General features: G+C 39.1%; 1 protein-coding gene across 2 annotated transcripts in view; it reads left to right on the plus strand.

Annotated features, from left to right (window-relative positions):
* Positions 1–22,638, plus strand: part of LOC113229887 (lysine-specific demethylase 6A) — a 47,069-nt gene that overhangs the window by 21,288 nt on the left and 3,143 nt on the right. For both annotated transcript variants that reach the window (XM_026463576.1, XM_026463575.1), the window contains exons 5-11: positions 17,738–18,045; positions 18,386–18,611; positions 19,312–19,569; positions 20,829–21,024; positions 21,637–21,696; positions 21,813–21,927; positions 22,296–22,440. In XM_026463576.1, the coding sequence (XP_026319361.1) occupies positions 17,738–18,045; positions 18,386–18,611; positions 19,312–19,569; positions 20,829–21,024; positions 21,637–21,696; positions 21,813–21,927; positions 22,296–22,440 (1,308 nt within the window). The remainder of the gene's footprint in view (positions 1–17,737; positions 18,046–18,385; positions 18,612–19,311; positions 19,570–20,828; positions 21,025–21,636; positions 21,697–21,812; positions 21,928–22,295; positions 22,441–22,638) is intronic.

The raw sequence follows: 22,638 nt of genomic DNA on the forward strand, positions 1-22,638 counted from the left end.
CTTACTCGGAAGTAAAAAGAAGCGTCAGTAAACAGCCTAAAATTACACATGGGTGCAGAAGCGTGGCTCTTTGCAGTATACGGTTGATAATTATTATAATACAAGATCGATGACCCTAGGTAAATTTGTGATACCGATAAATAAATAGACAAATTTTAATTCAATTATTAATAATTATATCATTTAAGAGTTTTAAGTTTTAAGACTTCTAACCATACTATGTAAATGTCACTTCACCTTTTGTTTAATTTGAGGCTCATGTCACACTGTGTGTGCCTAAGTAAACGTACAACTGGTTAGGAGACAAATCGTAATGATAATAATTTTATAATAAAGGTGCATAAATTTGTATGTATATGTACATATTATACTCGTACGATCCGATCATGTTATTAAAATCTAGGGAAACTGTTACATAAGCAAGTCCTATGGTAATTTTTATGGTTTGCGCACACGCAGTTATCATCGGTTAAGGCGTCTAATACAGTATTATAAGATTAAGCACATACTTATAAAGCTTTATATAGTAAAAGCCTTTGAAGTGAAACTTTGATCAAGATGTTCATAATTTGTACGAACACAATTGTTAAAGTATAAAGCATATACCATTACTACTACATACATAGTTTTTTTTAAATAAATAAATATGATAGGAGTATCGAAACTTCTTGTGGGCTCACAAAATTGCGTGTTTAGAACATATGTGTATGTAAATGCAAGTAGAAAGAAAAGAGGACAAAAGAAAAGCTGGTTTTCGTACCTTTCAATGGTCAATCCCTCTTCTGAACTGTTGTAGTGCTATCCGTAGACGTGAAATAATACCAAGTTGACACATGTTCCTTTACAATGTAATACATCCACTTTATGTAAGTAATTTACTCGTCTGGCCTTTCGGACTCCTGCACACCACTCGACTAAGCACCGGCCGATTCCGCCACCCTGTCCCTCCACTCAACCCTACTTTTTAGTAGCAAGGTGGGATGTGGCGGAAACGGTCGCCAATGGCTGACGAGAAAATTAAGTAAAAATGAATGAATTCAAATACTTAAAATTATAAGTGTGAATAATTATTTTAACGATCTACAATAAAACTTATTTGGTTGTAAACCTTTCCTTCGAATTAAACTGATATTGCAATTTAACATTAGGCAATTATAAATAGCGCCATCGATTTGTCACCAATATTCTATACAATACAATGCCATCTAGTGGTCACATACGATACTATTTATTATGTGCTAGGAATCAGTTATTACATTAATTTACTATGTATGAATCATTGACTTACAATTATATGGACGTCGGGTCCGCGCTAAAAAGTGTCCGAACTTATAGGGCGTTAAAATCGTATACAGAGCGTCATTCACGCTTTAGTCTTCGTTTGTTCGACTGACAGCGAAGCAAGCAAAATTAGACAGTACTGCGATGTACATTACAATTTAAATTCAACGTTTTAGTTTTTCATATTCCTTTACATGTCACTACGTTTAAATAGGTTGACTTGGGACATTTTTTTCGTGGTTTTTGTATTAGACTCGTCGTCCATTTATTTGTAAGTCAATGGTATGAATACATATTTCATCAATCTACAATAAAACTATTCTACACCTGACTGCGTGCAATCGCGACCAGTGTGCGAGCATAGGAGAGTTCTATGACAATGTTTTAAAAAAATATTAGTACTTCATATCTTGATTATTATTAAAAAATAGCTGAATAAAAGTGAAAAGCCAAAACCCAAATTCAATTAAAACTACTCATACTTAAAAATTTAATACGATAGCGAAACCTCAAATGAAGTTTCACTCTAATTTAAAATTTTTGCGTGCCTTATTTCAACATAACCATGGTCGAGTTTTCAAAATTTGACTAACCCGTTTTGTCGGTTCTAGTCGCAAAGAACTAGATTTAGTTCAAAAGTTATAAGGGTGTTTTACTGTCCATGGTTGGAATAAACTTTTTCCAGCGGCACCATATCTCAATCTCGAGAACCATAACACCTAGCTTAGATCTGATTGCACCCAGAAAAAGCAGAAAAAGTGGATATTCAATTATTTTCATTGATAGGCATATTTACGTACAAAAATAGTAGACACACTGAAATATATATATCGATATAAATATATATATATATATATATATATATATATACCACCACCCCTCCAAATTTTCGTTGTGAGATCACTCAAGATATCGTATTCCTGGTGATTAAAATTGAATTGAATTGATAGAGTGTAATAAATAAATATTGTAAATATCTACTGCATTTTTAGTGTAATTTAACCGTACCACCAATTTGTAGTTGAAAATGACTTGCGCTATATAGTCATCGTTTGTCCAATTAAGTCATTAATTAATTCATTCATTATTTAATTATATTGATCAATAGTTTGGTGTAAGCCAGAAGCCCAACACGACATACATATAGTAATAAATATCATGAGAATCAATAAATCCTAATGCAATTAAGGAAAAGTAACAGTATATTTTTTAATAATTTGCTTGTATTAGAAACTAAACATTATTAAAACCTTCTAAATAATAAATTTAAAAAATCAAATGCTGTCTGTATATTATGCAAAATTTATACTTGAACTCCAAGACTTGAGTCGTATTCTAGAACTCTACTCAATACTCAAGTCAGGACTTGAGTATTGCAGTGAGCACTGAAAATGATATATAATACGACCCTAATCGCAAGGCCTTGACTTGCGATTAGGGTCGTATTTCCAGTGCTTGAAATCATACTCAAGTCTGCTCAAGTCCTGACTTGAGCATTGAGTAGAGTTCTGGAATACGACCCTAATACAGGTTTATATCTGTCTTTCTTAAACAAAGGAGCGACTAATTCTAAAATTTCGCGACTAGAACCGACTAATTCACGACTTTTTCTGGGAGCAATCGATCTAAAAAAATATTAAAAAAATCACGACTTTTCTTTAGTGGTAATCAGATCTAACCTAGGTATTGTAGTTCTCGAGATCGAGAAACTATTCCAGGGTGGACAGTAAAGCACCCTTATAACTTTTGAACGGCGGACCGACTAAATCTAGTTTTTTGCGAATAGAACCGACTAAATAGTGACATTTTATCTGGCTAGTCAAATTTCGAAAACTCGACCATGGTCACGCTAGGTGAGCCTGGCCAGCTGTATTCGAATATCTAGCATCAAAATGTCGATGATGTCCCGACAACTTCAAAAAATTAAGTAAGGCAATGAAAAAAGGTATGCATGAAGACGTCGGTTCGAATCCGACCGGATCGAAGGAATTTTTTCTGAGTGTTCGATCTTTGTATTAATAATTATAACAAACTAGTGGAGTAATTTCACAAAAAAATAATTGAATATCAATTCAATAAAAATTTAATTAATTAAGTAAGGCCTTTCAAAAAACAATCTAACGAATTACTTAGCTGCAACGATTTGGTCGCTAGAATTTTAGAGGTATTTGAACGCGAGTCTAGACAGCCTCTCGCGTCCCGTAATCTGCGCGCTTAAAATTAATATGAATAAAATAAGAATAGGCGGAGAAAATTTGACACAGATCTGACGTTGACAAGCGCTTGATGTCTACTGACGGTTCAGCGGGCTGCACAATGTGTCATTAAACCGCTGGGCAATTTTCAAGTTTTGGGATAAATGCGAATTTAATAACTATAGCTTCCGTTAAAAACCAAAATTTAGTAGGTTCTCTTTAGTATTTAAAGAGAAATATCTCCATTTAAAAATTATGAGCAAAATGAGTGTTTTTTTCTGAAATAATTCATTTGAGACTTTTATTTGAATTTGTTTTCGGGGTTTTATATGATCGTTTGAAATACATCCTATCGTGTTACGAATTACTACATTATTTAGACAGTATCCTTAGGTGTATCTTATATTTTTTATAAGACCGTTCTTTTATAGTAAATACCTAAACTATTTGATCTAGCAAAACTTCTCCTCCGGTGAGTCGCCTTAAAAGTAAATTGAGGAATAGTATTTGTAATAAGAAAATATTTTAGTGTAAAGGTGATAAAAATGGGGATGCTTCGACGGTTTGGTCCTATTGAAAGGATGGATGCTATTCAAAGAATCATGCCGTGAATGGAAACTTAGGGAACGATTTACCTCAGTGTACATACATAATATACCAACAACATTGAGGTCTTTAGAAAGACCAAGTAGAAAGTAATAATAACAAACTGACCTGCATGTAAAAAATTATGTTAATTGAAGAAGCCTATAGACTATAGACTCTGTCTACTCGACTATAGACTCTGTCTACCCTAGGAGACGGACGTAATAGTGCGTATTTATTTATATTCCAAATTATTATTTAGATAAAATTGCGCCTTAACTGTGAATTTAGGTTATATTTCTTCAGCAGAACATTAAAAAAATTACGAACATTGTTCGGTTAATGCAGGTTGTCCATGAAGTAGATGCCAGAATTTAATGTGTCTATTGTGCACTTCAAAATGAAGAAGTATTATTCTACTCGTATAGTATATTCTACTAAAATGGGTTTTCAAGGGTTGTGTGAATTAAAACTTTTGAAGGTAAAAATTGTAAATCTATATTTACAAAACACGTTACTTTCCATATCCTGGTTATGCCCATAAGTTTAATGTCAATTACATATGCACCCCATATATTAAAAAAAAAAGGAAAATTAATAGTATTACCGATAAGTGGCGACAGATGGCACTAGTATAATGATTACTGAATGAAGAAGAGTAAAAAAACTAGAAAAGATTAATGTAAGAAATCGTGCCCAGAACAATATCTATTGATTTTATATTACTTATGAAACAGCCAGAATAAAATGATTCTTATTTAAATGACTATTCATATTTAAAGAGCATCAGACAATTTGTAATAAAATACATACTTTTTACACGTTTCTGCATCATGTTCCTAAATTTTTCAATAAACTTCGAGGAAGGTTTGAATTTCCATAAAAAAATTATACAAAATTTTATTTAAATTTAAACTTCCCTGTCTCACGCAACACGTCTAAATGAAAAGATTTAGTACGACCTATCTGTGGCTATAAATAGTGTTCCGTGTTTCGTCACACATCAGACGCGTATAGGTACATAATTTTGATTAGAGGAGTGAGACTTCGGTTCGTAGCTTGCTGTCGACATTTTTGTGATTCACCGAACGTAAAGGACGAGTGCGGCCGAGGGGCGGTATTGTAGGGCCGCGCGGCGGGCGGCGGCTGGGCCGCGCGGTGTGAGGGGAGAGGGCGCGGTGTGCGGTGGGCGCGGGCGCGGGACGGTGCACGCTGCAGCGCGAGGTCGTCGCTCGCTCGCGCCGCGACCAGCCAGTCGGGAGCGGGATGCGGTGACGTAAACTGCATCGGCACGGGCCGCGAATTTAGTGTAGGACGGGACGTGTCGTGTTCGTTTGTTTCAAGTGCGTGCGCAGAACCTTGTGTGATCGAGTGCTTGTGTTTATCCCGACGACGACCCCGCTCTTCACTACGCGGCCCGATAGCGGCCTTCCTGCCCTCTCGGACCCCAGAATCCCCGAAATGGTGAGTGCGGTCGAAGCTCCCGATCGCGGTTTGTTTACGTCGGCCCTCGTGCCTCCTCTTTCTCTCGACCTGCCGCCCATATCCCATGTCGCGCTCGCACGCGACTCTTTCTATTGTTTTGTTTCCAAAATGCAGACACCTACGTCGACCGACGACTCCAAATCTGGTCCCGTCGTCAAGAGGTCGTGTTTTTGTTCACATGGTGGATGCATATTTTTTTGTAGTGTGTTTTTGCAGGTAGTTGAAAGGGCTCCCATTCATCGCGATTCGATCGACTAGCAAAGAGCGGGATAGCGCTGACTTCGAGTTCGGGTGAAGTGGCGAGGGTGCCTTGTGCATGCGACCACGGCTAGTAAATAATGAACCGCAATCGCATAAAATGTAGGTCGGTAGAGTGTGGTCACAACACAGCACGCGATCCATGCCTCGCCTCTCCCTTCGCCGCCACTAGCATAACCTAAGTGCATAATGCACTATTGCATCGGAGCATTGTTGCGCTCGACAATACAAAACGTTGCGAAGGTTTTACTTGCGCACCAATCTAACGGTACTTGGGTACAATAATTTTGTGCCTGAGATTAGTTTAGCTGATTGTACGAATTTAAGAGTAACCATAAACGTTTTTAGCACGTGCAGCTTGTTTTCTTGATATGTGATACCTATGACGTTCGTAGAGCTTCGTAGACCTTTAGTAATCTCATCATCATTAACCTGAACTTAAACAAGAACTGTCACTGTGTATACCCTAGTGACCATCACTGACGGTCTTTATGACTGTGACGATGTTTGCTCTCTAATAGAAAGTTTCCGAATGGCAGACATTGCTCACTTTATTCCATTGCAGTACTTACTTCCTACTTAGGCTTACTCATGCTCCCGACGTCTTTTTACTAGTATTGTGATGAGTAGTCGTACTCATTGACACAATTACATAGGCATTAGGTATCCGAGTACGGGAAATCAATGAGTCAGTCATTTTCGCGCACTTTTGCCTGAACGTCGTTGGTCAGAGACCGGTATTGCGGCGCTACAGCCAGCCGGATGTTCATTCATTGAGAACATTCGCTGCCGGTAGAATACCTACTCGGCTTCACCTCCCTATTAAAAAAAAATCAGTGAAGCAGACTATCCGAATCACCTGTTCCAGGAATCGGTTTTCGTCAAAAACGATAAAAGAGACACGTTGAATAACAATCAAGATACATATCAATATATGAAGGTGTTCGCGTTGAGGACACTTAACTTGGAATTCGACCTCGAATACTCGAATACTATAATACATAAAATATTATCAGACTACGTTGGTAGTTGTATGTACATTGATGAGTCTCTTGCTGCTAATGTTTTACCTGTGATGATCGGATTTGGTTATCATGAGCGAATGTGGCTATCGGTCGCGGACCGGTTGCCGCATTATCCACGCAACGCCAGTAACCGCTTCTACTAACGGTACCAACTCTATGCAGCCCTTAACAACTAGCTAGACTCGCCTGGTCCGTTTCGCAAAACTTGTTCGTTAGTATTCTTGCCAAGTCCTTTCTTGAGTAACAAAACCGGAAATGGTATTCCCGTCAACCAATTACCTTGAATATTCATGGAAAATAAGATGTTTCTACTAACATTTTACTTTTAATACAGCTATTGACGGAATTCCGTCTTGTGTCGTGTAATTTACGGAAATTCCATGACAACAAGTTTTACCGAGATCAGAGTTTTTGAACATTTTGTCATTCATTTATTAATTATGTGACAATCACGCTAAAGTCCCTACTTCTCGGTATTTTTATCTAATGAATAATTTCATATTGTTATTCAGCATTCATTTTTTTATTGATTGTTATTGTTGTCTTAGCGCTTTGGACATCGTTCAACTGTCTTTTCTTCTTATTTACTTTTGTGGTGGTATGTAACCAACAGGTTAGCATGTCAGCTGCTAGACTTTTATGGAGCTAGGTAATGTGAAGTCGTTGAATCAATCGATTGTATGGCCGTAATGAATGCTTGCAATAGTGTAGCAGCTTGCAGTGGCGTGTGCCACAAGCAGGTGCCTGCCGGCTGTTGCCACACCTGTCATGACTTCAGCTGCTCCTTCAACTAGCTGCCTTTGTTTAGCTCCATTTGCGTTAAAAGCACTCCTCGTTTTAAACAAAATCTCACCAGTTTCCAATCCGAACTTACTCTTGACTGAAAGCGGTAACATCTGCCGTTTGTATACATACATTTACTCACAACTTTTATCAGACGTTAGGTACTTTTGATTATCTGCGTTGTCGTAATTCATATCAAAAATGCTTTACAATCGTGGTCCCTAAAGTAATTTATTTGCGGTGCGCCTAAATAATTGAATAAATTAAATTAAAAAAGTGCAGCCGGCTTATCACTATCGCAAAATGCCAATAATTCAGAGAATTGATAATAATGCTATGTATGCGATACTACTCATAGTGGCTGTACGTAGTAAACAAAGGCACGCGTAGAAAGCGATAAAATTTCCCGTCGTTTGCTCGGTCGCCCGACGCCCGCTCGTTCTATAATTGCATTCGGTAGTTAATTTCACCATTACGGCCAGTTTTCCGGTTGTCTCGCTCGTGTCCTCTCCGTTCTGTTTTCTAACTAACAACAACATCGCGTTTATACTACCGTAACTAGCGTAAAGTAATTGATTTCCATTGCAGAATTATTTAACTCTCTGCATCTTTGTAAGGTATTACAAAGATGTAGTTAAAAAACACACAGTTGTTAGGTATATCATATAACATGTTGCCATCGGCGAAACGTGTTATGATCCGAATCTTGCTAATAGACAGCTTTAGAGGGAAGATATTGTAATACTGTGGTTTTAGCGTCGTTCTTCATGCGTGCCAGCATGCTGCAGTAAATGAAGTATGTTTTGCCACAATGGCAATTAAATTGCAGTTATGTAACATCATCCTTGGGCGTGTTTTGAGATCTGTAGGGCTAGCACGACAGAACGCGACCAGCGCGAGATCTTTATGCGAGAAAACCAGTATCTCGCTCTCGCGCACTGGACAATTAATCACCTCTAGCCACGTTTTCTCGTTAAGTATAGAATTATTATTATAACCCAAAATGTGTTCTACCCAAGTAAAACATGTCAACATGGCCCTCCATATAACCTCCCATTAATACTGTCACCATCACCGAGTTTGCAATCGAAATATATTTTGCTCTGTCGACCTAAATACGCATTCAGCTTTAGAATTGTTCTACTTTCTTATATTATTATCTATTACTTTGACACAAATATTGCGTGTCATTCTTGGTAATAGAATTTTGTATTATGTATTTGAGTACAAATCGTAATAATTCAGGATATGTGTATACATATTGTATGTAGTTCCATTTAATACGTTTAAACGAAACGTTACGTCATAGATTCACAATGGTCCACGCTATTGAACCACGTGAGAGTTCGCTTTGCGGCTTGGCAACAGTGTAGCGGCACCGGAAATTGTTCTACCTCGCCTCGGTTACTAACAACATTATGTGAAGTTAGAGAAGCTTACGGCAGGTATATAACGGTACTTGAGCATTTGATCTCGTTAATGTAAATTGGCCTACGACAGGACAGACCAGGCGGGTTGTGTGAGTGCGTTTTAGTAGAGAGAAAACGTTCTCCTCAACCCTCTCCAAAGTGTTCACCTAAGCTGAGACGTGCGGGCGGAACGAAGCGTCCCCCGCACCTCGTTCTTCGTGCACTGCGTCACGTACGCACGGCCCGGGCCCTTCTACGCACGGCACAAGGGCCCGCGCGCGCACCGCGATGCTTCTATGGAGTCGTCCTCTAAAGGGCGTATGCATTATTAGCCCCTTTCCCCGTACCCGGCCCCTTTCTCGTCATCCCTGTCTTCACCCTCCAACCGTTTTGAGCTTACCGTGTTTCGGCGTGGCTTTTTCACACCCATGCGGGGCGCGGAGACTTTTCGTTTTATCGAATGCTTGACGTATCCCATGACGTAATGGAGACATTGTAATAAATAGGACATGGCTCTGAGGCGAACTGAGGGCAAGTGAGATGTGGTGACGGCACGCGGTCATCGACACTAACGGATCGCTATTTATACCTGCCACGTACTGCACCGGAACTTGCTCGATGCACTCGCTGCATCCGCGCCACTCGCCTCCGCCTTCGCCCTGTCAATGACCTCACTTTTCGTCCTGTACCACAGTTCTTTGTGGTCGAATTTGAAACACTGCGAGTTACTATAATTGAACAATAATTTGTCACAGTGTAGCGGCGAGGTTTCGACTTCTAAATCTGACTGTCTTTAATCTCTAAAGTGAATTCATACAACACAACAGTCATAGGGCATTGTTTGCGAAAGGCTCGAGAAGCAAGCGGGCGCCCTTCGTTTGTTACGTAAACCACCCACAGCGTAGGGCAGCCACCCACGCGGGGCATGAACTGTGTCAAGCAGACTGCCCTAGTTTTTACACTAACTAAAGGTCTTGCGCACGACACGTTCTCTTTTGTTTATGTCTAAAGAACAAAAGTACAGGTCACATTTTGCTGGGAATCAATAACTTTTGTTTTTTAAATTAATAGGTTCAATATTTGTAACATAGCAAACTAAACAAATATATTTTCGAAGATATTAATGCAAGGGAGGGAATAAAACTACATTTGAAACTGGAAGCAGTCCAACAAATAAAGATTAATGAACGCGAGCAACATTTGCCGTACTGTCCGAAAATGTGCGCTGTACAATCCGCGAATTGCACCGAAGGAATTTCCGCGAAAATATCCACACGTCACGTTGCGTCACGGCGCGGTACGGGCGCGGCACGACGTCACGCCAAGGCCGCTTCGTCACCGCCCTGGTGACTAAATCATCGCAGCCTTTTGTGCCCACCTAATACGGTTACATTGCCTATTGGTTATTTTATCTGCCTACTTACATCTCTCATACGGCTTGTTTGCACTCGTTCTGACGGCGGATATCTCCTTTTACGTCTGTAGGCATATATATATAGCAGAAAATATTGACGTACCCATTTATGTATCAAATTCAAACAAATTTGATGCTTAACTAAACTTTATCGCAGGCGGTACTAGCGTCAGTGAAGTGGTTTTATCAGAGTTACTGGTAATGCATGTAAATAGTAACGTTGTGGGAAACGCACAAATTAAAGTGTTTATCCTCGTTCATTTGTGTAATTTGCCACTTATCACAAAGCGTGACGTAGGTACGTTTAGTCTGTGACGCGTTTGAAGTATTTTTTGGTTATTTGAAGTATCGACCACGTGTTTGCCTACTGAGCATATGATCTCCGTAGCGTGATTTTATATTAGAATAGCTTAATGAATTAGGTATATGCAAGATGATATCATTTCAACTGCGTCAACTAAGTTGTGTCATGCATGTTAAAATATAATTGACTACAACTTATTAATTATGTAAATAACGCTTATTGGCGTCATTCTTTTTATAGTGCGAACTCATTGTGTCAAATTATAGCACATACAATATTTTCAAACTTTATTTCAATTGCGCTTTACGTTATCACAGCGTTTCCTTTTATCTTATCTTTTATTTCCGTTGGTAATGTATAAATTTTATAGTTATAAATTTTGCAGTAAATAAAATTTCATATAATTTTATATTTAAGGTAATCTATAATTGTTTCTAGTGACTATGGTATGATTGTATGTTGATAACTGTGGACTTGATACTCACATGCGGGCATGATTAGCGGCCAGCCAAGCAATTCTCACGGATGTCGATGGCTACTCCATACTTATAATGTAGCCGGTATTTTTAAGCGTACAATGGGCATTAGAAAGCAGCAAGTGACCGCAAAAAGGGAGCAATAGAAAGGGCTCTGTGCTTTGCTCGCGAGATGTTGTTACGTCGAATATTCCGTCGCTTCGAACCGCGATGTTATGCTGCGTAGTTTCTTTTTGAATTCGTTGTTTTAGATCAGACAGAGGAATTTTTATTACAAAACCTTTATTTCAAATATCGACCACGTGTTTGCCCTAACATCTCCGAAGCGTGATTTTATACTACTTGGAATATCTTAATGGATATGTGTAGTTGAGTACACCCCAAATGCTTTATAATAAAATTAATGTAGTCGTGTATAAGTTACATAACGTTACTGTCAATAAATATTTAATTATTAAAGAAAATCGCGATTATTTAATTTACTTGGATATCTACATAAAAATCCGATAAAAAATTCTTTCTGTTGATTTGTTGCTAATTATATTATATAGTGAGTGTCATTTGGTACTTATTTGCAAAAGCTTTAAGGATTGAGCTGGTTTTCTTGGTTTGTTATAGATATACAATATATTTTTTTGTTCATTAACAATTATGTCCAATTTGATTTACCAACCGGTGTCCCAACTATACCGTGGTTAAAAAATATGTAATTAATACCTATAAGTTTGTGCGACTTATTTTCAATTGCTGTAATTTAATATAAAAAAACATTGTAAGAACTTTGCTGATATTAGTTGCATATCTAATTAACGTGTAAGGCGATTATTTCTTTTTTCTTGCCTGACATTTTTCATCACGACAGTACAGAAAATTGTAAAAATAGATTATATTGCGTAACGTGTTTTATGGAGGCATGAAACAACATGATTTAGAAAGGTTACGTAGTCGTTCCGACGACGATGAAAGACCCGTTACGTCACTATTGAGCGGTCCCACTTCCCCCTCGCCCTTCGTGAGGGCCCGGAAACGATAAGCGTGTGACTACATCGTCCGTATATGCCTTCACTATTCTACGATGTACACTAAAATATAATATGACGTCGAAAATAAACCTTAAAAATTTCGTTCACACAAAGGGTCCAACCCTTCCAAATTAAAAAAAGGGATGGGGCACAGTTTTTAATTCTGCAGCATGTAAATAAGTATTGAACTTGTTGCCACACTTGTGAGCTATGAATCGTTTGGGGTAGTTATCAAGGGCACTCCGCCGTTTGTAATGTAATAATACTGCAGAATGTTCACCTCGTTTGTATTAGGGGGGACTTGGATATTCGTATTATTGTATGTAGGTACGTCTATTCGGGTGCTATAAGATGTATGTTTGGCATAACTTCGCTTTGTGCCGCGGTGTAAATGCCACTATTGCTTACATTTGCTCCGTTATTTCTAGACATTAACACCTACACGCAATAATTTAAATACGTACATGTGTTTTACATAAAGTGGTTCAAGAACAAGCGTGTATCATTTCATCATTAACATGAATATTTAGCTGTTATACAAACACAGCTGACGCATGTAGCATTATCTGTTATCTATTATACAATGCGCGTAGATGCTGAGTATAATCGGGCTGCTCAAGGCAAACTTGTCGTGTAAATGGGTGCGCAAGAGCATGTGCATAAACCAGTAAGTGCATCTTTTTCCAAGTACCACTATCGAGTTGCACGCGTATTTTATTGCGTTGCAATTACTTGAATACACGGTTGCAACGCAGCTGTCAGCTCTCACTTCCGCGTTGTTAGTTTCTTTGTCTTTAATATATTGCACGTTCAAAAGTTTGCTTTCTGATGCAAACATCTTTTGCGTATCATGCGTTATTTACCTTCAAGTTTCTTCGTTCATGGTATTTTCTATGATGATAATTGTATTAAAATTTCCTCCTCAAAATTTCCAAATTGCAACATTAAGAACAGGATACTATGTAGGATTTATGCAGCTAGAAGAAGCAGCGTATGCTAATGTATACAAATTTTGTTTCACACAGTGTTGTTGTGTAGGTGACTACGGAAGTATTCAATTAACCAGGATTCAGTTCCATTACATCATATTACGGACATCTTTATTTTCATTACGTACTTTCGACGTTTGTGACGAGAGGCGTTTCAATACTCAGTAATACTTGCATCTTAGTCGTCGACTTAGGTCTCAAGTACCGTAAGGATGGCCTTTACGTACCCAGTTGCTAGAGAACCGGCTCGTGGCAACGATTCCTTGCTTTGTAGCTGGTACAACTATTCCTTGAATATAATCGATAGTCCACCATCAAGATCGGTTATCGCAAAATGGGCTTATTTACAGGTTTTATAATGTTTACAGTTCTCGCATGTTTAATAAGTAGGTACTTACTTATGTAGTTAAGTTCCTTATGATGTATGGTTATAACGTCGACAACTATAGTATGACTTACTTGTGTGGTATCAGAAATATTTAGACACGGTCATGAGATCATTCGCGTGTAGGTTACTCTGTAAGTGGTATCGAATGCTCGAAAGTGGGTCAACTAGAATGACGCCAGCGATAAACGAACCCTCCTCGCCTCGCCTGTTCATTATCAATTTTATCCAATACACATTGTATTTGCGCCTGCAGGTTTGCAAACTCTACCGCATTGCAAATGATGTACTTATATACTTATTGTACACTTCAGTATGAGAACGAGTGGCGCATTTGAATAGAGTACAACAACGCAGTAGAGTCATTGCAGCCTTGTCCTATTTAATGGGGCTTCTCTTGCAACAAGGACCGTCTGTGACGAATCATAAAGTTGTTTATGCGTTTGAGACAATACAAAACAAAACAAAAACAATAAAATGCTTGCGACGAGCGAGACGACGAGGTTTGTTTCTCATCGTTTGTTTATATCCGACTTTCGAGAATGACGATAGTGTTCTACATTTATTGCTTAGTAACAAAAACTGTATTGAAAGTAATACTTTTTACGATTCGTAAACAAGCGTCCCGGCCAAATCGTGACGCTTGCTTTTTAATATGTTTTATTTGACTGCGTCAAATATTTCTAGGATTGTACGTAGCTGCTTTAAAGTCTTTAGTGTCTAACTTCAGTTGAAAATGTTCAGATTGTGCTCATGTCGTAGAAATTTATCGCGAGAATCTTTAAAATTCCATGTTATGCGAGTGTAGTTACGCATTTAAAACGTTTAGATTTACAATTCAGTAAACCAAACGTTGTTTTATGCATTCGCTTGTACCTACGGCTACGGGCGCATAAAATGCAGTGCGCAATGCGTTCTGTTGTTGCCGTGGCACCAAGGCCGCGATGCAATATAGCATTGTAGGTAAGTGCATCGTATGATTACATCACGCGGTCACGAGCACCACTAGTAACTACTACTTACTACTGAATTACAGTACCTATCTTAGAGCAAAGTATCCAGTCATGCATCTATTTTCATATTGCTAGGTATTACAAATGCTTACACATACTCGTATAAACAAATTTAATTATTATTTCATCATTACTTGCTTTTGAAGCTAGTTTTTCTTTGTAATTGACACAACCATCTAAGACAAAATTGACGTTCAAGTGGCCACAATAAGGCTGCAAGTTGAAGGGACAGCGCCGCCGCATGGAGATCTCCTACTGGCGGCGCACCTAGAGACAGCTTCAGTTATGTAAAGCGAATGCGATGCTATGACGACCGTCGTCGAATGAACTCTATAAATAGCGGTCGATCCGTCCTTGAGCCGCTGCGAGTACGCACAACTAGGTCAGGCCGAGCTGCCTTATGCTAAGCCCTGTCGCCCGCGCACCCCACCTCACGTCGGTCGCCCGCCGACTCCACGCTGCTTCATAATCTACATAACGCAAACCAGCTCAATTCATAATACATTTCGAATAAACACTTCCTAGTCCGTATCTACGCAGCTGCTAACCAGAATTTATCGGCGTCATAGCGAAAGCAATACATTTCTAGCCATTTCAATTAATTGAAACAATTCGTAAACTTCCTAGTTGGCATTAAATCAATTCACCTAACTAACCAGCTGTTCATTCAGTGAATGCTCAAATGATTTTTTTGCTCGTCGCGTATACAGCGACAGCACAATAAAAATAATGCTTCACCGAGCGAAGCATAAGTATGTATATCGACGTGTATAGGTGCATAATTTCCCTACCTGAATGCATTGATAATGGCTCGTTGGGCAGCCAGGTAGCGAGCGGGATTATAAATCGGTTCGAAGCTCTACAATATTCTTAAAACACGTTTCTTTAAAATTTTATTCAACATTATACTTGTAACAAATACAGATGAACACGAGACAATTCCGTTTGATCATTCGTTTACCTGAGTGCTGTAAAATTATACGCGCTATGTGCACTAAAAGCTTTTTATGAATTCATTTTATGGGAAGATTTATGACTTTGTGCCTACGTAATGTGTTTGCGGGCTGTTAAATAATTTTCTTAAAACATGTAATGAAGGTACAGTCAAGAGCACGTCAACCTTGACACTTTGTACTTTGGACCGTTCTTATCGTAAGCGGCATAGAGTTGGATTTATGTCTTAAGTGTCAGGCTTCACGTGCTCTTGACTCTGTACGTAAGTACGTGCTAGTCTGTAAAACGCATTTATTGAATGTTACCTTCTATACTTTTTGTCAATCAATATTAACCACAAAACGATACTTAGTGTTGCATTTTATTATCATTTGTCGTATCGAAATATCCCAGATTGAACATGTATATAGAAGATGCTGCTATAAAGAGTGTATTTTAAAGATTAACAGTCATTTCCAATGTCATGCCTCCTTATGAAACCCTTACCATAAACAAGTTCCAAGTAAAGTTTTGAATATATCAAATTTTATAGAATATTTTAAATACCATGTTAATTACAACATTCACTTATAGACATTTCTTTAGAATTTTACTTAAGTAACGGAGTTGGCGACTTTTTTATTCCAGTTGAAAAAACTTCAAGAAAGCTTGTAATACTTACTGGGGTCGTATTTTACAGTTTCTTCCACGACGTAAGAATTAGGAAGTTACGAAAGTTGGTTATATTTGCGTGTCAATAGGCAATTAGCTAATTCCGTGGAATAATGTGTATTAGAAGCCACGATATTGCTTGTGTGGAATATGTATGTCGAGCATTGCCGCTAGCTACGAGACGGTGAAAGCTCTACGACCACATCTAGCATGAATGCGTGTAATCATCATTTAATTTTAGGTTCAATATTCGCCGGTGTTGGGGTGTGCACCGGCCGGCACCTGTCCCGCTCCTTTGTTTTGGCTCGTGCGTGTAAATGTCAACAGAGGTCGTCTAAATAAAGGCGGTTTAGGCGTCCGATTCGGACCGCGATCGCTGTCTAGACGTTGCGTTGCATCGTCCGATCGATTGCACGAACGAGTCTCAGACGGTCGTCGACCCCGCGGGCGCATCGGTGACGTTACGCTCCGGTGATGCTCTCCTCAATAACCTCAAGATACGGATGTTATGGTTGTTACCATTCCAGCTTTTGTATAATAAACACCTTGACATGTCTTCGCCGCCGCATTCCTCATTCGATCATCATCATGCTCTACCATATTTATTTTTATTTTGACATATTCTCTGGTTCCGTGATCTTAGCCAGGAATTACATTAGAAAGTGTCATAGGTGCTGACTGCGATGAGTTTTGTTATATTTTCTTCAAATATTATACAAATATTTAATTACTGTCACTTAATTAATATTTACGCACTTTTTTATTGGATTTTGTGTTGACTTCTAGTAGGGTATCTACATTCTTCTCTTATCATAATATTAACCAAACAATTTTACTTTATTTTGACATTATATCCAGTTTTTTGAAACGAATTATAAAAAAAGTAAAGTAATATCATGTCATATTTTTCGCATATTCGCATACGGAATGGAGTAATAATTGAATATTCACTTAATATTGAAATGAATATACGTAATGTAATCTGCGTTGTATAAACACAAAGAGGGCCGATATAGAATTTGAGACGAATAGAAATCACAAAAACTTTATGCATAGGCTTTTTGTCGTTCTTGTAATTTCAAAAGATTTAAAGAATTTATCTCGGTGCAGAATGAAAAGGCACTGCGCTCTAAATCAGAAAAAAATTGTAAAAGAAATTAAGAAGTTTTATTATCTGGACTTTTATATGGTTCTGTTGTACTGGCGCTTTGTTATGACAACATAGGCTTGGTGTGTATTTTATGTATTTACGTGTCGGTCGCCTGACCTTGCGGGGCGGTCAAGTGCAGTCGGTACTTTAACATTGTTTTCTAGATCGTCGATCGGAGAGAAACAATGCTGTATTTGCGTAACTTTTTAAAAGTAACCGGAACGCTTTATTACCCAGTTCTTTGTCTCACCTTTAAGGGGTAATGCTGAACAATGTGTTGTGTAATAAAGTTTAGTTTGTTACCGAGTTTACGGTAATAGGGGTTGTACATGGGGTGTTTTGTAATTTGTTCCGACAGGGCGACAAAAGCGTTGCAAATGGCACTGTATGTGTCACCTGGATTCACCCGCGCGGCAGATGCCCATATGCGGCTGGCGTTGATGTTCAAGGCGCGTCGGCACTGGGGTGCTGCTGCTGCCCACTTCAGGCGCGCTCGGCTCGCCCCTCACCAGGATGCCACTTTCACCCGCCTTGAGCTCAGCTTCCACGTCGCACACCTGCTCGAAGCAAGAAGCCTTAGAAAAGCTGCCAGAGATGCTTATGAAAGACTATTGAAAGAACCGCAACTCTCTTCATCTCTAAAGGCAGATGTCTGCAGACAACTTGGTAAGCATCGCTCTCATAATATATAAAAGTACACGTACATGTGCAAGTCCCATTAAAAATACGAGGTTTCTTCCCTTAGCGAAGGAATACTTCATTACATACTTACGCAAAAAGGGTTAGAACAAGTTTCTTTGGATCGCATTAGGTGCACGCAATTTCGCAGAAAGATCGTTCGATTATACACGTCACTGTTTGTACCTACAATAGTAAGTACTGAAATGTTTAAATTTGAAACGTAAAATTAATTAGATGCCATGTACCTCCACGTTCATTATCATCATTATGCGTACAACATGCATAATCAAAAAGGACCTGAAAATAAAGTTATTGTATAATGTAGGGTGGCTGTATCATCGTTGTGCATCGTTGGGCGAGACCGCGGCTCGAGCTCGCGCGGCCATCTGGTGCCTACAGCGCGCGGTCGCTGCCGAACCCGACTCTGGCGCTGGTCTCTACCTCCTCGGTCGTTGCTTCGCAGCTCAAGGAAAAGTCCACGATGCTTTCATCGCCTACAGAAATTCAGTCGAAAAATCGGAAGGAAATGCTGATACTTGGTGCTCAATCGGGTAAGTTTTTTATTTCCTTTAATTTTTCATTTTCACTTTTCACATGCTATTGTCCCAATGCAGGGCATAAGCCTCCCATTTCCTTTTTCCACTCATTGCGATTTAACGCCGCGCCACTGCACTTTAAAATATTATATAAGAATTATTATATTAAGAATTATTGTAAAATTATTATATAGTGTGTGCGGTATTATTATTATTATTATATAATAATACCGCACACACTCAACATAGTCCCGCACCCGGGAAACCCTGAGTCGCGGGTGCCATGGACACCCACATAGACAACCACAAATTACATTCACATGAGAAATAGATGTAGGTAATACGAATATTTCTCTCGGCCTGGGAATCGAACATGGGACCTCTACGTGACAGTCCGGCATGGTAACCGTTCGGCCACAGAGGCAGTTATGTACGAATCTAACTCGTCACGCCATCTCCTTCTGGGTCTTCCACGTCTCCGTCTTGCGCGCTTGACTGCATTATTTCTTTAGATACTCGAATTTACAAACAACCATTATTAAGAATTTAATCTATTTATCAGCAACATATTTTATAAAATAAACAAGCAAACGGCAAATACTAGAACCACAAGATCCTATTGCGATTGCTATTGTACGTTAATTAAAGCAACACACGTCGGGGAAAAACGCGAGGCGCTAAAGTAGTCCTATTATAATTTTTCGGTTTTTTACAGAGTGTTGTATCAGCAGCAAAATCAGCCCATGGACGCGTTACAGGCGTATATTTGCGCCGTGCAGCTCGATAAAGGGCATTCAGCTGCCTGGACAAATCTCGGAAGTTTGTACGAGAGTTGTCAGATGCCCAGAGATGCGTTCGCGTGCTACACAAACGGAGGCGCAGCGGCGACGGCTTCCAATGCGGCCCTCCGGCAGCGTCTGGCCTTTTTAAGGGCGCACTTGGCGCACGCACCCATGCCTTCGGTTACTGGAAAGTGAGTTCAGCAATTTATTAAATTATAGACAATTATTGTTACTAGCAGGCATCAAATGATTGCAGTTTCACTTTGAATGCTTTAAATTTTGTAAAATCAACATCTTTGAGTGTTTCAAAACCACTAGGGCGTGTATACCAATGCCAATACTATCAGGTTAGACACCCTCGAGACCTTACACGTACCCCCGGGGTGGTGCCGAATGTGTTATTCATTTCCGGTGGGTAGACTTCTGTCGTAGGTGATTATCAAACTCTGGGCGAAGCCAGACCTGCCTTGCAACTACAGGTGCATTTGCGTTTACACTAGATCGACCGGTCGCCTTCTCTTGTCCGCCGAAAGCGGCAACTTACCTAGTATAAACACCTCAATGTTCGTGTTCGTTCGACGACCGTAATTCGTTGCCAAAATCTACAGTGTCGAATATGTGTTGGCGGTCGCATCACACCATGATGCGCGGCCCACGCGCCGGAGAATACCTGCCTACCCGATCAGTTTGTTAAACGTTTAGAACAATTTGTTGTATCCCTGGAGGTAAAATTGTATTTATAATGTTTGTGCATTATTTATGGTGGGCGAAGGCGGCAGTCGACTTTGTGGAAACACGCCATACTACTGTGGTTCGGCTTGACGCCCAGTGAAACCGCTCTAGAGCGAAGGGTCTCTACACTAGCATTGCACTGATGCAGCCAGTCTCGGTTTTCCCTTCTAGTTATCCAGCACAATTGTCTTCAATCTATATGAATGAAAAGGTTTACAAAATTGAGGAAGGTTAAGCAGCCGATGCACGTTTTTTCACTGAAAGTACACCTCTGAGACTACTAGAACTCAGTATACTCCAATTTGGCATCTGTCCATCACGACCTCGAGACTGAAAGGCCTCATTTGCTCTTCCTGACGCGTCACTTCAATGAATCTTATCCTTGGTGCGTTTGTTGTTTCTGAGAGTACGGCAAAGGAATCATCAAAGCATCTGTTACCCGAAAACTACAGTGTAAAGTTTCTCAAGACTAGATTTAATAGATAAACGCCAAACATCATCGCTTAACGATAAGTGAGATTATACACTTTAACAGTATCTAACCTACGTATTGGCATTTTATTGGTGTGCACACCAATTAAAGTTTACTTACATAGTATGTAAGTTTTTGTGTATTATTAAACAAATGCACCTATGATATAATCTAAAGAAGAATTTATTATTATTCCATAATGGTTATCGAAACTGAATTATTTATTTATGCTTTTTGTTTCGGAAGGCGTCGCCAACTGCCGTCTATCGAAGAAGCGTGGAACCTGCCTATATCTGCAGAGATGTCATCCCGGGCGCCTAAAACCGCCCCGCCCCCCTACCCTGGCAAGAGGCCTGAAGACCCTCCACCGTTAACCCAGCATCAATTGCAAACTCTTCAGCATCTACAAAGGAACTCTCATAACCTATCGCCGCAACAACAAGTAAATTGCTGCTGTGACATGTTATTGTACATGTGTAAAGATATTTGGTCCCTTCCAAAAGATAATAGACCGGCAAATGTGTCGCTTTAAGATTTAGCGGTCACATTGTAGATGGTCAATTTATAAATGCATATTTCTATAATAAATACTGTTTTTAAAGTCAAGTTTCGACTTTGTGTATAGTTATTGTTTATTTTAATGTAAAAAGGCTAAATTGGTAATTAATCTTTTCATTGATAATTTAGCCATGGTTACAATGTTATTATTCCGAAGTTTTTAAGTAAGAAAACATCACATAATGGAAATAAAGAACGCCACTAACCGAATATAACCTTCAGCTAATGTTAACCTTATCCCCAAACTGAGTAGACACAGAAGCTACGAATGCAATTGTGAACTTTCATAAAACAAAAATAGCTTTAAACAAGTAGTAAATTTATTACATGAAGCCAAAAAGAGCGCACGCACAAAGAAACACAAAAATAGTAATGAATAAGGGAAGGTTTGTGCTTGAAAAGGGATCGACGGTTCATTAGCGAAAAGTCCTAAAGTTATTATAAGTGGCTTTTTAGATTGCAATCATATGATACTTGTAATTTACTTTGTTCACAGGTTATAATGCAGCAACTGCTCTCTCAGTATCGACTAGCGCAAGCGGCGAGGGCGCGTGCGGTTCGTATCAAGATTAAAAATAGTCTTAGTTCTATAACTCCTCTTTCGACCGCGGCAGGTCTCAGGTTAAGAATAACAAAAACTGTTCGTATATTAATAAAATAATTGTTTATCAGGTGGCGAAAAGCGAAAACAGTGCGACCGGCGGCGACAGCGCGGAATCGCTTGCTGAAGACTTACTGAAGAGATTTTCTGACTCACAGCCTGATATTAAAAAAGAACCCGTTACAGGTAAGTATTTTTATCGAGATTACTATATCTAAAACATAGTCTTGCTTTTTCCTATCGTCCAAAGATAGATTCACTTTGTTTGTTTACAGTTTACTTTTAAAATATGCAAATGAAATCTCAAAGTAAAGCCCTCAGAAAATGAACTTTGTCAGTCACTGAACTTTTTTTAAATGAATGTCATTGTCACAATTTATTGATATTTGTCATTGAAAGGGAATGTTTATTTTTCTGTGATATTTTTACAAAAGGCTAATAAAACCATTAAATCTAAGCGATGAAGAGAAAAAAAAGGCGCAGTTAGTATGTCTACATATCGTGATTGACGTGAAACTAGATGTAGTGTTCATAAAATATGATGTTTTTGGCAGAGAATACAAGCAGCACGACAGGCAATGAAGCGTTGCTGGGCGGCCGCCAGCCAGTGGTGAAGCTCGAACCGCTCAAAACCGACCCTCTTAAGCCCGTCTCTTTCCACATTGGCATGAGTTCCAAGCAGATACTCGAAACTTGCAAGTGAGTTTAAATTGTTTTGTCATATCGACAGCGTATGTCATCACATTACAGTGTATTGTCGTCGCGATTAAAAATTTTCCAATCGGCTTAAAAGTACTCAGCGATTAAGCATGCGCAAGAGGAGCACGGATAGTACATCGTTGTAGGGAGGCTCCTTTCGGCCACCCCAGTTTATTAACGCAGAGTTTTTCATGTTCC

The sequence above is a fragment of the Hyposmocoma kahamanoa genome, unplaced genomic scaffold (genome assembly GCF_003589595.1).
Source record: "Hyposmocoma kahamanoa isolate Upper Pololo Valley unplaced genomic scaffold, ASM358959v1 63, whole genome shotgun sequence".
NCBI classification, from domain to species: domain Eukaryota; kingdom Metazoa; phylum Arthropoda; class Insecta; order Lepidoptera; family Cosmopterigidae; genus Hyposmocoma; species Hyposmocoma kahamanoa.